The 16449-nt window shown below is 36.5% G+C and overlaps 1 protein-coding gene and 1 long non-coding RNA gene across 6 annotated transcripts in view; one reads left to right on the top strand and one right to left on the bottom strand.

Moving 5' to 3' along the window:
• On the bottom strand, positions 1–1486 carry LOC113229080. The gene is made up of 3 exons (XR_003310376.1): positions 1184–1486; positions 924–981; positions 1–47 (listed from the first exon to the last, which is right to left on the bottom strand). It is a non-coding gene; the product is annotated as an uncharacterized LOC113229080 (long non-coding RNA).
• Positions 1487–2784: 1298 nt separating this feature from the next.
• Positions 2785–16449, top strand: part of LOC113229061 (glycerol-3-phosphate acyltransferase 3) — a 55039-nt gene continuing 41374 nt past the window's right edge. For all 5 annotated transcript variants that reach the window (XM_026462548.1, XM_026462545.1, XM_026462547.1 and 2 more), the window contains exon 1: positions 2785–2937. In XM_026462548.1, coding sequence (XP_026318333.1) covers positions 2785–2937 — 153 coding nt within the window. The remainder of the gene's footprint in view (positions 2938–16449) is intronic.

Here is a 16449-nt window from a genome sequence, read left to right as displayed (position 1 = left end):
CCACACAGATTAAGAGAGTCGCACACTTGACGCGAAAACGGAATCGGCTTTAAGAATGAAAGAAAGAAAACTGTTTATTACACAAGCATAGACGCTAATTAATGTATAAAATAAATAATAAAAATTTAAAAAAGTATTAAAACAATTGACATAATTATGCAGTAGCCACTAACGGTTTTTTTGAACCGTTTCGTGGCGCTGATTTTCAGCACGTCCGGGACGAGTGAGCTACTTACAATAATAAAGTAATAAATAATAAATAAATAAGCAGGTAAGAAAACCGACATAATAGGAAGTGTATAAACGCATGTGAAATACTTATAATGTGTAAATAACAATATACCAATAAAATAAACTCAAATTCCAAATTAATTCTAAAATGAAATTTGTATAGAAATGTTATATAAATTTCATATTATGAAATGAATAATTTTATGAAGTCCACGCAGACGATATAGAGGCTCGAGGCAGGGTGCGGGAGCGAGTAACTTCAAACAGGCAACAACTTGTTTAGTTGAGCAACTGCGCTGCGCCGCCTTTAGCCGGTCTCAAACAGCTTTAAGCCTGATATGTATGAAGTATCGGAACAGTTTAATATTGTATTATAAGGGTGAACGTAAATTGTTTGTCTGGCGACAAATTACGTACAAACGAATGTCTTTATGTTCTTTAGCAGTGGCGAATGAGTTAAGATAATTGGAATATTGTATACTCGCATCGTTTTATTATGGCTGTGGGGCAAATTTGTGATCAAATGACATATGACTGGTAATTGATTTTGGCGGAATGGTACAGATTTCACCAACGGCGACAGTTAGTAACCCTAGCTCTTGCAGGTTGTCTCGATCATACATATTTGAAATAAATATTGTAAATGATAAATGTACGAGTATACCAACGTTTATTTACAAAGAGCAACTTACACTCGCGGTGGCCATATGAAGATCAAATTCCATTCTTAAATGAAACATGTGTACGCACCTGGAAAAATTTCAGCTCGATATGACAATTTTTCTGACTTTTATTGAAATACAAAATTGTTATGTCCCTATTAGAAACCCTATAACGAAGAAAAATAATAATAAGAATATAAAAATACGATGTAAAGAAGATTATACTAACGGAGTCATTACACTTATCGACATGAAATCGCATTAAGTTGGTCATAAAAAACTTTACGTACATACACATAAGAGCGAAAAAGACGTTGTGCGTTTCGCGTCGGCACCAGTCCATCGTAACTCCGACGTAAAGTTTTTGTCTCAAGCCGATTGAACAAGTGTGGCGGTTCCCTAGAAGCAATCTATTCTTTCAGTTCAAAAGGCAGTCCCATATATACGGAGTGCTACCAAGACTTAGTTTTGTCTGCTGCCTTCTTTCATATGTCAGAGTACGATTTATCTTCATTTAAAATTCCCCGAACTGTACATCATCTCTTTGTGACTTCTTCTGAGAATAAGGCAGAATTTAGAATGTAGCTAAGGTTAAACGGTTCGAATATTTAAATTACTAACAAATTAAAACTACTTCTATTTTTAATTTTTATCTATTTATTTGTTGAGCATTGGCTACACAGATATAACAGCTTAAACTCAAAACGTCGTAATATTTATACTAAATGACTAAAAATTACACTGACAGTTTTGCTAGATATGAGGTATATCGATTAAAAGTTTTCGATAATTTAATGAAAAAATGCATAGTGCATGTATTCATTTTTAGATTATGCATTTTAATAATTGGCAATGAATTGTCACGTCATTGTTAGTGCTTTTTGGAAACCTATAAATTAATAAAAAAAAAAAGAAAAAATATACGATAGTTTTTTTTTAATTTACTAAAATATCAATTGAAATTGCATTTGAATCATAATTCTGTCTTTTATGCTATCCATGTTATATAAGAAAGTACACATTATAGTGTTCATAATACGTCGGAAAAATCAAAATATAATAAGGGCTCATTTATTCAACACGAATTTCACCGCGCACATCCCGCGCGGTCGACGAGCAGAGTTCGCGGCGGTAATTTTATTGAGTAGAATTTAAATATTGTTACTTAATAAATTGAATTCAGATTCGCCATTAATGTACATGAAGGCGTGGTAACTGGGCGGTCGCCGCGCGTAAACTTTCTTCTCGTGTAACTGGGCGCTAAGAGGGAACTGAAATATTTACACTAACATATATCGACTTTACCTCATCTCTATGATAAACGTCAAAGATGAGGTGTCACAGGCTATTTTTTTTCCATCCTCTGGATATTTTCGATGGGGCCATAACATTTAAAAGAAGAAGAAGAAGGAGGGATATAATATAGTCCCTAAAGGATAGAAAAAAATAAAGGAAAGTCTTAAGGTTTAGTCACTGTTTATTTGGTATCAGTTGTAATCACAGACATTATATCTAGAGTTGTAATTTAGGAAGTTGAACTTCCAACAGTTATCGATGGAGCTATAACATTATGAAGAAGAAGTTTAGTTTATTTTAAGAAAAAACTGTAACTACAAAAGCCCGTCTTTTTTGTCTTTTTAATTTATGTCAACTTTTTTCTATAATTAAAATAAAGTAATATTGAAAAAGAACAATGGTATCCCAATGACAAACATACATTTAAATGATTTACTGCAAAATTAAACAGGGCTGGAGACTGGCTCCATTGTGTGAATTTTGTACTTCTCTTTCATACCGATGGCATTACAGTTAAAAAAACGCATCCATTAGAATGACGTCAATTATTTCAAATCCTTCATTCATTTCATTCAATAATCAATCAGTCACCAAAATGGCGTTGATCATGCCGTTTGTGTCGGTCGCGATTTCAATACTTTATACGCCGTTCTTGCTGTTAATTCTGTGCATAATATTCTTAGCATCCATTGGAAAATCTTTGGGTGTCCGAAGGTTATACGTGAACATATTACTAAAGCTGTTCGAGGTATGTAATGTTGCTTCAAAAATTATTTAAATGAAAAATGTTTTTGGGGCTCTTTTGTATGCAGTTTCTGGTTTGTTATGGGCGGAAATGGCTTGAAAAATATTTTCAGCACTTCAAAATCCATCTAGGCAGACGCTATAATTACATAATTACTTGTTATTACAAAAAAAAAAAATTTTGTGAATGGAGGTTAGAAACTTTTACGTAGCTAATTTTGTACCCTTGTTTTTTTGACTCGCCTAAATAAACCACTAATAAGGCCCTAATAAAATGTTTTTTCGCTTTTGGTACAGACTGAGGCGTCTCATTGGCCATGTTTCCAGATTTTAGATTGTTATTTTTCTCCAATACTTTACTTCTGTACTTTATTCTGACATGTTTCGTAATTTTTATATTTTTATACTTTAATTTACTGACATTTTTCGCGGGAAATTGGTATAATGTTTACGGTGGCCATTTTGAAATTCCCTATAAACACAAAATATTTTTTTTATGTGTGTGTATGTGGTTTTGATACTATACCGTGCCCGTCCATGTGCTTCCCACTGGTGGGCGCGGGTCTTTCGTAGTCCACCATAATAGCCCGTTGCATTAGGAGTACGTCACATGTGCCCCACGTAGGAAATTTTATACAATGTGTGGATTTTATCTATTTGACATTTGTCTAGGTCAAATAGCATCAACATTTATAATTCTTGTATGACATTTTCAATGGCTCATGTGCATCCTGAGCTACATGTGAAGTCTAAAGTTCCATCCAATAGAATCAAAGTAGAGTTGTGATACGGTATGGTGTAATGGTCTGGTGTCTGCAACTCGATGTCTGGGTGTCTATTTTGCGTATGGTAGAGAATATTTTTTTTAAATAAATGTTTGTATAAATTATATTTCTAAATGCAATGTTCGTTGTTGAATAAATTGTAAGTTATTTAAATTTATAACTTTTATAATTATGATTCACAGTAGAAGCTTTTACACTACTTTTCAAGTTTTTATTGAATGCCACAATATTTTACTATCATGATATTCAATTATTTTTTGTAAAATTGCTCTACTAGTTTGTTGTAATTATTAAATACAAAGATCGAACTTAAAGAAAAATTCCTTCCTTCAGACCGGATTTGAACCAACATCTTCTAGCAAACCGTGCCAGACACTATGGCAACTAAGCCTTGGAACTAACTGAATCTGGAGCCAGATCAAAGTAATTTCTTCTAAGTGTTCGATCATCGGGCGCAATGGGAGTGCCTCTCAGATATTTAAATAAATAGATATGCAATTCCAAGAACTTTTGAGGTCAGTTTTTTGGTACTCTGTACTGTGATTATTTTTTCTACTATACCTTGTGACAGAACCAACAAGTTGTGCGCCCGGTGGAAAGCGACACCCCTGTCCAGTTGCAGTGCCACTCAGAGCTTTAAATCGCAAAGATCTGAAGGGCACTCCCACTGCGCCCGTCACCCTGAGACATAAGTTGACAAGTCCCATGTACCCATAATTTCACCAGCACCTTACATTTCTTATTAAATTTAGATTTATCAAACGTTCCGGGTTTTAAATGGGTCACAGTTGAGATGATAGTCATCGGTAATGTTATGCGCATAATACACCAAATACTGTGGTAACTTAAAATTGTGAAATTGAGAAAACACAAGTTTTGAAAGGTTGATGACCATCACTGCCCTCATCTTACTTAGCAAGTGCAGGAAAATCGTTTTTAAATTATCTTATATTAGGAAATGGAACTATTTTTGACTGGGACTGTCAACTGTGACCATGGGACCTGTACAGGGCCCGAAACATCGGTTTGTTTGAAAAAACGAAATTTTTAGATTTAAATCCGGACAAATAGTTTCATTTCCTATGTGTAACAATCGCGAAAACCTAAGAACTCGATATATCCTATATTAATTAAAACTAAATTTGTGATAATGGTCTCGAACTCATCAAAACAACAGTTTATTTTTAATGAAAAAAAAAAAAATATTTGTAATTGTTTGCATATCCAGTTCAATATTAAGTGCGACTAAAGGTGACAGATTGCAGTTTATTATAATTAATGAAATCAGGGTTACCAGATGTGCAGCTGCAATATACCTTATGGGCCTTTCCAAAGGGATGGGACATTTTGACTCCTTTCTCCTTGAGCTTTAAGTAATTTCTCCCTAACCATTGGTTAGTTAAACTTAAAATGAAAATATCATGAAGCCAGATATGCAATTCACGACTATTTATTTACATAAATTTATGACATTATTTATACTCAAAACTTTTAATTTTCTAAGTGTGCCACCCACACTCACGACACTAACATCTGAAATCTAGTTATACAATTTAATTGTAGTTATACAATTAAAACCAAATTGTGTAACTACAATTGAACCACGGTGTCATTTTCGCTGAAATGACCCTTATTCTAACCGACTTAAAAAAATTCTCACTTGTGAACCTCCTCCTTTTTCCTTTTTAATTTGAAGTGCTCTGAGTAACACACTGAGCAACTGGATGGGCGTCATGGATAGGCGTATAGCTTACATCAATATAAAATAAATGGCATCACTACTGAGGTGCCCCTCTTTCCAACAGAAAAATAATCAAAAATATATCGTGCAACATACATACAAAAAAAGAACACTTATCGCGTGTAGTAGAGTTTTTTGTTCTACTTTATTTAGTCTGGGGGTCGATTGAGAAGTGATTGATGATTGATTAACTCAGTTGTCGACCGATTCGATTTGATATTACGGTACGATTTCTTTTAATTTATATTCACAACACCCGAATCGAACGTCAGACTGTCGTATTCGAAACCGAACCGAAATGACGTCACACCCGCACGATTACTCGAGCTCCTCGATCGGCAAAGGCTACAAACGTTATTCAGAACAGTTATCGAATGAAAGTTACCAACGTCCTATTGTTTACAAAGCAAGACATTTTGTTCAATTTTATTAATTTTTTTTAATGCAAGACTAATGCGTTCCTATATTATAGACCTTTAAAGCCATAAAAACGTATATAAAAGGATTTTCATTTTTCTTATAATCTATGTCTCCGACTGGCTCGGGAAGCGCCCTTCGATTCGAGAACTGAAATATCGAAGCGTTCTGAATCGGGGTCCTGGTTTTATTTTGTACAATAATTGAAACCCTTAAGAGTAATAGGAGCCTTGCAATGTTTGACGAAATAGATACCTTATCATTTGAACAAGAATTCATATAAAATAAATGTAAATAATCTATTTTAGATAAACATAACTGATAAACTTAATTATCTGTGGAATAAATACGGATTTGCTGAATATCCGCCTGGGTTAATAGTCATAAAACTGTATCCTTGACGTAATGTACAACAGGATCTGAAGATCAAGGGCTTAGAGAGTTAGTCTTAAAATATAATGGCTTAGAACATGGTATTAAACGTTCCACTCCTGAGTATCGGACTGGCTATCATGATGGTTATGCGCAGGAAAAAAATACGCATAGCAACCATTGACTTACAATTATATGGACGTCGGGTCCGCGCTAAAAAGTGTCCGAACTTAAAATCATATACAGAGCGTCATTCACGCTTTAGTCTTCGTTTGTTCGACTGACAGCGAAGCAAGCAAAATTAAGACAGTACTGCGATGACATTACAATTTAAATTCAGCGTTTTAGCTTTTTCATATTCCTTTACATGTCACTACGTTTAAATAGGTTGACTTGGGACATTTTTTTCGTGGTTTTTGTATTAGACCCGTCGTCTATTTATTTGTAAGTCAATGATAGCAACTAAGTGTGTTTGATAATTGGAATAAATCGCGTATATGGCAACCCATCACAACCTCGAATTTTTTTTTCTGAAATAACTTTTGTTTGAATTTTCATTACACCGAAAATCGAATTATAACGAAACCGTTGTTCTTTCAGGATATGTTGTATTCGGTTAGGTTCAGTTAGGTTTAAAGGAAAAAAACATTTTCTTCTCATTATACTTTCGAGGTTATAGAAATTCGTGCAAATGTTATTTCTGGAAAATGTAATTTCGTACTACTGATAACCCGCGTATATGCACTTCCGGACATATAATTCGAGCCACCACGCATTTTCAGTATTAAGTGCCCTAAGCTTAAACAGTATTTGATTGATCAAAAACGATTAGGTATACAATTTTGAAACTAGTATACTAAGCGTCTTTTCCATAAGTCGTAATACCAAACACAAGTCCGATCGTGCACGGAGTACTGCTGCCACCTTTGGGATGGCACTGCGACTTATCAACTGGCCTTATAGGTGACTCGGAATTAGTGGAGGCGAAGCTGCAGAGCCATGAACACCGCCGTAAAGTAGCCTGCTTTTACAGGATAAATCACGGAGAGTGTGCGATGGAATTACACGATTTAATTCCGCCTTCCCCTTTCCATCACCTACTAGGCGTAGGCTTGGGTTCCACCCCTATGTTGTGGATATTCCAAAGATTCGCACGAAGCGTTACGCTTCCACATTTATATGGCGAACGGCTATGGAGTGGAATTACCTGCCTGCAGACTTGTTCCCTGAACGTTATAACTTGGACCGTTTCAAGACAAGAGTGAATAGGCATTATTTAGGTGTGCGTGTTCTATCGTCGACCTCATCGTCACTTTCCATCAGGTGAGATGGAGGTTAAATGCGCACCTATATTTTATATAAAAAAAAAGTCCTTGTGGGGAATTTGGATTTGCAAAACCGGGGGGAAATTTTATCTTCGATGATAATACTATTTTTGTATTCTAGCCCTTCACGACAAAAATGCGAGGTGACTCGAATTATGTGTCCGGGAGTATGGGTGGAAGCACAAAACTGCGATGCGACGAGGAATTGCTCCGCATCGCGCACTCCTGCGATGTTCGTCTTTTTTCTGTTTTTTCCTATACTTTCTCATTACGATCTATGTTGCTATTTAGTTTAAAAAATACGTTCAGTACGTTTGGTGGTCGTCGAAAGAATGGTTTACCCGAACCGTGGCTGTGAGATGCCTTGCCGCAGTTTTCCGCGTTGCGAATTCACATCGTGCCGATTCGCAGTTTTGTGTTTCGACCCTATATTTGTTTTTTTGACTTAAATTCAAATAACCTTTATTTCGTAGGTAACCAAATTACACTTTAAATTGCACTGATTAAACTGTAACAGGTAATTCGTAAGACGAATTCCCCTGAGAAGAAACTCAAGGGGTTGCTCTTTGTAAACAAACATTTGGACACATTTAAGAGGGAGCAGAGGAAAAATTCCTAATCTTCGATTTGATTTGAGAGGGGTATATCCACTTTAAAGTTAAAAATAAAAGATTGTATGAGTAACTACACGATACATTCAAGCATAGACATTAATCAGAAACATAAAACAATAAAGTTTCCTCGATGGATAAAAATCACGAAATAACCTCTAATTTTCACATTTTTTCGATTTATCCTCGAAAAGCTACAGGTTATTAGGACAAAAATTAGATAATTAATTATATTTATGCATGATCGACAACTGTCACTACGGATTTTTTTTTAATCCCTTTAGTTTTAGAGTTATTCCGCTAAACGAATTTGGCACTTTTAATGCGCAAAATTCAACATCTCCTGTCGCATGTCACGCGAACTTCAGGCATATATTTGTTTCACCATACCATATCATAAGACGTGTGGCGCAGCGGTCTGACCGGAAACAAAACTCGAAACTTACTTTTGGTTCTTATTGCATGAACATAAAGATCTTTCAGAACGATGCAGGCCGCGTTCATCACCTTATAAAGTACAAAGCCGAAGGAAACATATTATTTACTATATTTAAAATAATAAAGCACACATTCATAGTCCCGCACTAGGGAAACCCTGTGTCGCGGGTGCCATAGACACACACGTAGACAACCCCAAACTCACGAGAGAAATAAATATAGGCCATGCAAATATTTCCTCCGGCTCGGGAATCGAACACGGGACCTCTGCGTGGCAGACCAGTAACCGTTCGGCCACGGAGGCAGTTCGTCCTTCATTCAAATGTATCCATGTTCTTGTGTAGTACAAAATTGTAACTTGTTGATACATAGATTAAACAATAAATATAACCTATGTATAAGGTTCATCTTTGGGCTTCGTAAATATGACCGAATTTCACATTTCCGCAGTCAGCTCAAATGGCTTCCCATCCGTCTCCGCAGGAAATTGCATATTGTCTCCATTCTTTACAATATTTTACATAACCCTGTGTCTCCCGGGTACCTGAAAGAGCGTTTCAGCTTCCTTAGGTCCCAGGATAAACCCTGTCGCTCTCTTGTTAGGTCCCAGTTATCTTTTCCATGCTTCAATTCCGGTTTCTATTCTCACTCCTTCACTGTTCATGCGGTCAGACTTTGGAATGCACTTCCTATTACTGTTCACGAAAGTAAATCGTTAGCTATTTTTAAAGTGAGAGTTAAAGAGCATTTTTTGTCTACTATTCCGTCCATATCTTAGGTATTATATTATAAAATATGTATTTATCTAATTATTTATATAATTTATAACAATTTAATTTTTTTTTTTTTTTTCCTTGTTTTGTTGTGCATATATGCCCGTTCTTTTAGTTATAGTGTCCTGTATTTAGGTCTGCAGGAAGAAATTTCTATTAGAAATAAGCAGAACCTTTTGTTTTTAATTTCGCTTGTATTCTTTGTGACTTGTTGTATTTTTCCTACAATAAACTATTAAAATAAAAAAAATAAAAAATAAATTCGTGCAACCATAGGTTCCCGAACTTTTTGTCTTACCGCCCACTTAGGCAAGGTAAAAACATTTCAACGCCCCTAGGACTCTTCGGTGCCCACTTGGGCGGTAGGGACCACTTTGGAAAATTATGAACTAAACCGTTAATTTGTCAGACAGTTAATTTTATTCTTATGTATGAAAACGCTTGACGTGGCAACTTGTAAATGAAACAACGTAATAATTCGAGCCACTATATTTATTGTTTTTATCATTTCACACCCCTCATGGAAGAATGGCAGAAGTGGAGTTACGTCAAAAACGTTTATTACTCCAGTAGATGCAGAAAACTATAACCCTCTCCAATTCTTGTAACTCTATCGACTAATATTGTAAATAGAAGATTTGGAGAGGATGTGGGTTATGTTTCTCTGTATCTAATGCAGCGATAAACATGTTTGACGTAACTCCACTTATGCCATTCTTCCACGAGAGTTGCGATTTGTTTATGTATGTTTTGTAAGTTGTCCTAAAGATATAAATGCGATGACTTCCTAATCGGGCAAATTGCAGTTGAGAAAAATGCCAAATTTTGTTCATAACAAAAACCAAAACACTGCTTGAATTTATTTTCACATCGAGGATTATTTATTATCACAGTTGATAAAAATAAAGATACCATAAAACCACAATAATCCAAGATCTATTGAATATTTTTATTATGCGGTTACAGTGCTACTAGAGCGTTAAATCGCAAAAATCTGAGGGGCACTGCCACTGTGCTCGTCACCCATGAGATATAAGTCCCCTTTCCTGCCGGAAGCACGCGTACTGGCCTCCGTTGACACCGCTTTACAACCAGCCGTATTCCATCGCGAACTAAAAGGTTTAGTGGCACCTTCTCTGTCGCATAGTTGAGAAATGGAACTCCCTTCCAAGACACGTATTCCCTCCGTCTTACGATATGGGGTCATTCAAATGAGGCTTGGAGAGGCTTCTTGTAGGCATGCAGGGTGGAGGTGGCTAGGGCAGTGATTGTATCAACACTGTGGAAGAACCTACATTTGGATTTCATTTTCCATTTTGCATCAGGTAGAATCGAGTCATCTGCCTGTGACGTATAAAAAAAAATCCCATGCCGTACCTAGAGATAGCGCGGCATGTGTAAGGACACCGCGACGTAATTACCGTCTGTTTGTACTTACGTGTAGGGATAGGAAAGAATCCCATGCCGAAACGTCAATGTGATCTCAGTCAACCGTGACCATGGGACATGTCGACACATCCGAAGAACAGAGTCCGATGTGATTATATAGCGAAAAAATAATAAGTACGTTACGAGAATAATTTCGTTATTCAAACTAAGGCCTACTGTAAGGTGTTTAGAGAATTTATATATCTTATTTCGTTTCGGAAATATAATATCGAACATCACTCGATCTGACATCCACAGCGAAGAAGAACGACCGAAACGTACTATGTCCTGAGAACAAGTAGTCTTGCACATAGATCATTGTTCTACGGATGAGTCGATGTAAAGAACTCAAAATGTTGGTTTGTTTGAAAAGACAAATAAATCAGATTTAGCCAACAACGCCCTCAGGGAACTGCTGGGGCTGTCTTGACACTGTAGTGCCTTAGGAATATTCGCGGAGGCTAGAATCGATAGTTTTCAGGCAGTCGTTCGCAAGAGAGTGGCATCTCTGTTAGTCAGTTTTTTTTTATAATATCAAACGACACACACGCACGAACAGTTTAGTAACATAGAGCTCCTTATGATAGAGTTCGTCCAGGGAAGTACTGTCACCCTACCTATTTCTGCCGCCAAGCAGTAATGTCACGTCACGGTTTTGAAGGGTAAGGGTGCTGGTGAAATTACAGACACATGGGACTTGTCAACTTATGTCTCAGGGTGACGGGCGCAGTGCAGTGCCCATCAGATCTTTGGATTTAAAGCTCTGAGTGGCACTGCAACTGTTATGGATAGGCGTGTAGCTTACCATCAGGCGCACGACTCCGTGCGTGCCGTTACGTTGCATTACGTTGCAGTGCCACTCAGAGCTTTAAATCGCAAAGATCTGAGGGGCACTGCGACTGAGACGTAAGTTGACAAGCCCCCCATGTGCCTGTAGTTTTACCAACACCCCCTATCCTTCAAAACCGTAAAGCAGTAATGCTCACATTACTGCTTGGCGACAGAAATAGGTAAGGTAGGAAACAGACTGTAAGCCGAAAAAGCAGCGCAGCTGTTGTTTTTAAAATATAACTTCGATAAAATTCCACAACGATTAAGCTGGGCAGGTTGATTGTGTTCATGGAGATTGATTCATTGTTAATAAATGTCACAAAATGATTGAAATTTTGTTGTATTACAATACCAAAGTAAGGATGTACATTTGTCACGTTCTTTTTTAAATACTTAAAATCAGCTTCAGCATCAGCAGCCGCTGATGTGTAAAAAACCTGCATCAGAAACAGCCCTGGTTTGTACAATACACACACACGCCTATTCGCGACAAGCTCGCGAGCTGTACACATGCATGACGTACTACGATCAACCCCATATCATTCTACGTTAATTTTGGGTATACGGCACTATAACATGTGCGCGCACAAGAACCTTACTCTGTCACTTGACTTCATCTGGTTGTCGGGTGAACCGCCCCGGGTACGTACAGCACCCTCCCTATTTTCCAGATAGGTACCGGAGCTGTAGGCACGCTCAGTTCCCAACACCGAAAAACGACGTGATCGCGTGCCACTCGCGCGTTATAAGATATCACACAAAGGCGCGCTTAATTTGCACTAGTGCTGCGTGCGTGCAGCGCAATCGCCAGATCTGTACGCGCCCTTACATAACTTTTTTTATAAAAATAAAACCGACCTCAAATGTTCGTGGAATATATAATAATAAATGTCTATTTGCCAAGTTTTGTTGAAATCGGTTACCGGAAAGTGCGCGAAACCGGATTCATACCTAATTTGTCACCGTTACAGTTGGGATATTTACTTCAAATTTAAATGAGACAGATACATAGGTACCCTCTTTCCTACAAAAATAATCAATAAAATCGGATCACAAATCTCACCCCAATCATAGTCTAATTTGTTTATGAAAAAACTTAAATCACATCTGATACAAAAATGTTATTACAGCCTACAAGAGTTTTTTAAAGAATATATATAAGACTATAATTTGAATAATTTGAATTTTGGAATTTAATTTGAAGAATAATTAATACCTATACATATAATCATTGTCTTTTTTGCTAGTTTTTAATTTTTTATTTATGTTTTATTAGTTTTATGTTCTTATTGTTTATTTTTTATTTATTATACTTTTAATTGCGGCGCCCTAACAGGGTCATGTTGGTACTATTTAAACTTTAAGATTTGTAACACATGGAAGCAATAAATACAATACAAGAATAATACATTCGAATTGAGAACCTTCTCCTTTTTTTGAAGTCGGTTAAAAAATTTGCTTGAATTTCATTCGACAGCGACGTAGATTAAGTCGTCTCTTTTGGAACCTATGCTCAACAGTGGGGCATTGGATTGGTACGTAGCTCGGTTCAATATAAAACGACATTGATATGGAGAAGTGTTATTAACTGATAACATTCTTATCGAACAATATCAGGTATATCAATCATGAAGTGAAAATCTTTTGTGGTAAACAAGACCAACGGTTTGCACTACCGACGCTGGATATGCAGACCCCGGCTTCCAATCCCAGTAGGATCGATTTGGAAAATGAACTTTCCTTTTTTCTGGTCTGGGTGTTCTGCAGTATCCCATATGCTTGCAGATTTAATAATAATAGTAATCTTTGATTTGAAACTAATTTTCATATTTTGTTTGTAACAATTTTCTTTTCACCTCACTAGCTCGGAAAGGGTTTCTTCCTCACTAGAAATCTGCGCGCGAAAGCGTTTTTGCACGCTAGCGCGGAAAAGGTTTTTGAAATTCGAACTGGACGAAGGTTTTAAGTATTGGTGTGGTGCACAAAACTTTTCCTTTCAATGAAAAAAAAAAAGATAATGGACACGTTCAACTACGCGATAAGTCGTACATTACTTATTTATGTAATATAAATCCGTTGGTATTTTTTTTATTCTTATTATGGTTGACATTAAATTGACAATGTTAACTACTTGTGTTTATTAAATTACTTTAATTCGTGAAAGAACTAAAATAATTTCAATAATCATTTAATCGCACAAAATAAAAGTACAAGCAAGAATAAAAATTGATGAGGTGTAAATTCAGAACGCTTCCGAAGATAAACTTTTTCAATAAAAGAAAACTCGGCAACAAAGTTGTTTTGCGTCTCGTGCCTTGAAACCCTCGCTACGCTCCGGAATCTACTTTTGAACAATCATTTTAATCTTGGCTTCCTTCGCTTGCTCAGGTTCAATACAAGCACTTGCGTCAAACAACAACTTTGCAGCCTTGCATAACAAATAACTATAGCTTATGTTAGTAACAATGAAATACAATTAATTATTTCATTACAAGGTGACTCTGGACACGCATTCCAGGGCCTTACTATCGGGCAATCGACCCGCTCCAGGATGATGTTCTGGAGATCGCTGGTGCTTATCCACACGAAGCTACTCATTTGCGTAGGATAGTCTGGAAACTATCAACATGTGCCTCGGTAAACATACCTGATGCTCTGCAGAATTGCTGTAACCCCAGCAGCATCCTAAACCCATTGTTATATTGTACTGGTAGGGCATCCAGTGATCTGCGTGTACACTTGGCCCACAGGCTGCACATGTATAAAGCTTAGCAGTATGCTTTGAACAAGGTTGTTTTATCTTCTTCATTACAACGTGCAAACCTGCGCACCAGCATGTTGTTTCTCACTGATAATGCCCTTCGCTCCCTCTCTATGTCCAGGTCGCCAGAGAGGTCCGCGTTGACCCAGTGCCAAAGGTATTTAAACTTCGTGACTCTATTTAGAACTGTTCCTCTAATCTTGTTATTTTTTAAACAAATTAGATTTAACAGCACCCTTACCGGAACGCAGTAGTGCGCACATTACTGCTTAGCGGTAGAAATAGGTTTTGGTAGCAGTACTTCTCTGGATAAACGCTTTCATAAGTAGCTCTTCTGTTATTAAACCTGGCTTCAAACTTGGAAATCCCTGTACTATACAAAGTCCATGAAGAAAATTCCTGAAATTAATCCTTCCAGGAATCGATCCTAGAACCTAGTGTCCATAGTGCTAACGGCTTGACCACCGAAATCGCCGAAACATTTGATGTAACCTTTGCCAATAATAATGAAACATAATTAGGTGTCAAGCAGTATTACATTTTGCACCATAATATGAGACTTATCATATAGATGCAAGGTTGAGGTCAAGTTAAGAAGACCGGTTCAAAATAACACGTGTTAAGACTATAACCGACTGACTTGGATAACCTTACAATTTCTTATCGAGTTCGTATGTTTTCTCGGTTGCTACACGTTGGAAACTATCTTTTTCGGACCTAAAATGAAATGGACATAGTTATGCAAACAAGAACCAACCCACAAAATATCCACTTTCGAGGTAATTAGATTTTTGTAAAAACGGGGTGAAGAAACAAATAGATAAGTTATGTGAGACACAACTTAACAGAGTTATGTGTTGCATTGAGAATGATATAGGAAAACTGATTTATATTGATTTTTCTTTGATTTAGGTATTTTTTTAGATCAAAAACCTGGTGGTTCTTTTTGCAAAAATACTTTTTTGTGGGATGGTTCTTTACTGCAAAAAGGTTTAGGTTTTACAGGTACACAGATTACAATAAATAACTTTAAATCCCTTTGTTATCTGTCACTATTTTGTTATGACAAGAACATAAACACTATTAAGTAAAACACTGTTGTTCATCACCCTACATTACCTAATCACCAACGTCCACTTCTACCTCAAAATCAACTTCACCAGAAAACTCATCTATATTATCTTTGACTGTATCATTCCGTGTTAAGTTTTTGTAAAAGTGTTGTGCATCTTCTAGTACAAGATGCAACAACCTTTTCGGGCCGTTTAACTTTGCTTCAGGGATGGGTTTTCCTTTAGACCAGACCAGATCCATTAGTTCTTCATTAGGTTAATCAGGTTAATGTGGCTGTATTTTCTAGTAAATTTTGTCTACTTTTACTTTCATTTAGTCTGTAATCTAGGTTACATCTACAAAAATTAAAAACACATCTTCTTAAGCATAACCTCTTTTATATTACGAAGATACTCTTTTGATCCATCAGTTACTTTTTACCTAATTATTACTTTTTCAAGGTTAGTAAACAATTCTGTACTGTTCTGAAACTGTTCTGTATGTCTTCGTTATTTACACATATTGTGTCCTATATAGTCTTTGTTGAAATTTTAGAGTAAAGTCGAATGGGCCACTTCACATTCTTCACTCCAGTCTTCAGACTCTAGAAAGCGAAAATTACTGTTTGAGTGATCATCTAATAATGCTTTCAGTGTCAACTTCATCTTTATATTTCTGTTTTGACCTACGCAAAGTCACTCCAAAGTGTTAAGTGCTTCATGCCGTCGTTAAGGCTCTCCATTACGTGCTCAAGAAGGCAGGAGCTCACTTTGTACTCCTACTCGCTTCTCCTTCTACCCAAACGTTCCAATAGATATGGTCGTTGCTTCCTGAGTGGATGCCCGAATTGTAAACCCAAAGTTGTCTTTTGTAAAACACCTCAGTGGGTACCCAAAAAAAATATTTTTCTTAACATAAATAACATTTTCATAAATGTACTGTGACGTTAGTATAAGAATGTTAATCTCTTTAAACTTATCA

Source organism: Hyposmocoma kahamanoa, unplaced genomic scaffold, assembly GCF_003589595.1.
Source record: "Hyposmocoma kahamanoa isolate Upper Pololo Valley unplaced genomic scaffold, ASM358959v1 272, whole genome shotgun sequence".
Lineage (NCBI taxonomy): Eukaryota > Metazoa > Arthropoda > Insecta > Lepidoptera > Cosmopterigidae > Hyposmocoma > Hyposmocoma kahamanoa.
Note: the sequence above shows the minus strand (reverse complement) of the source record. Positions and strands in the feature narration are given on the sequence as shown.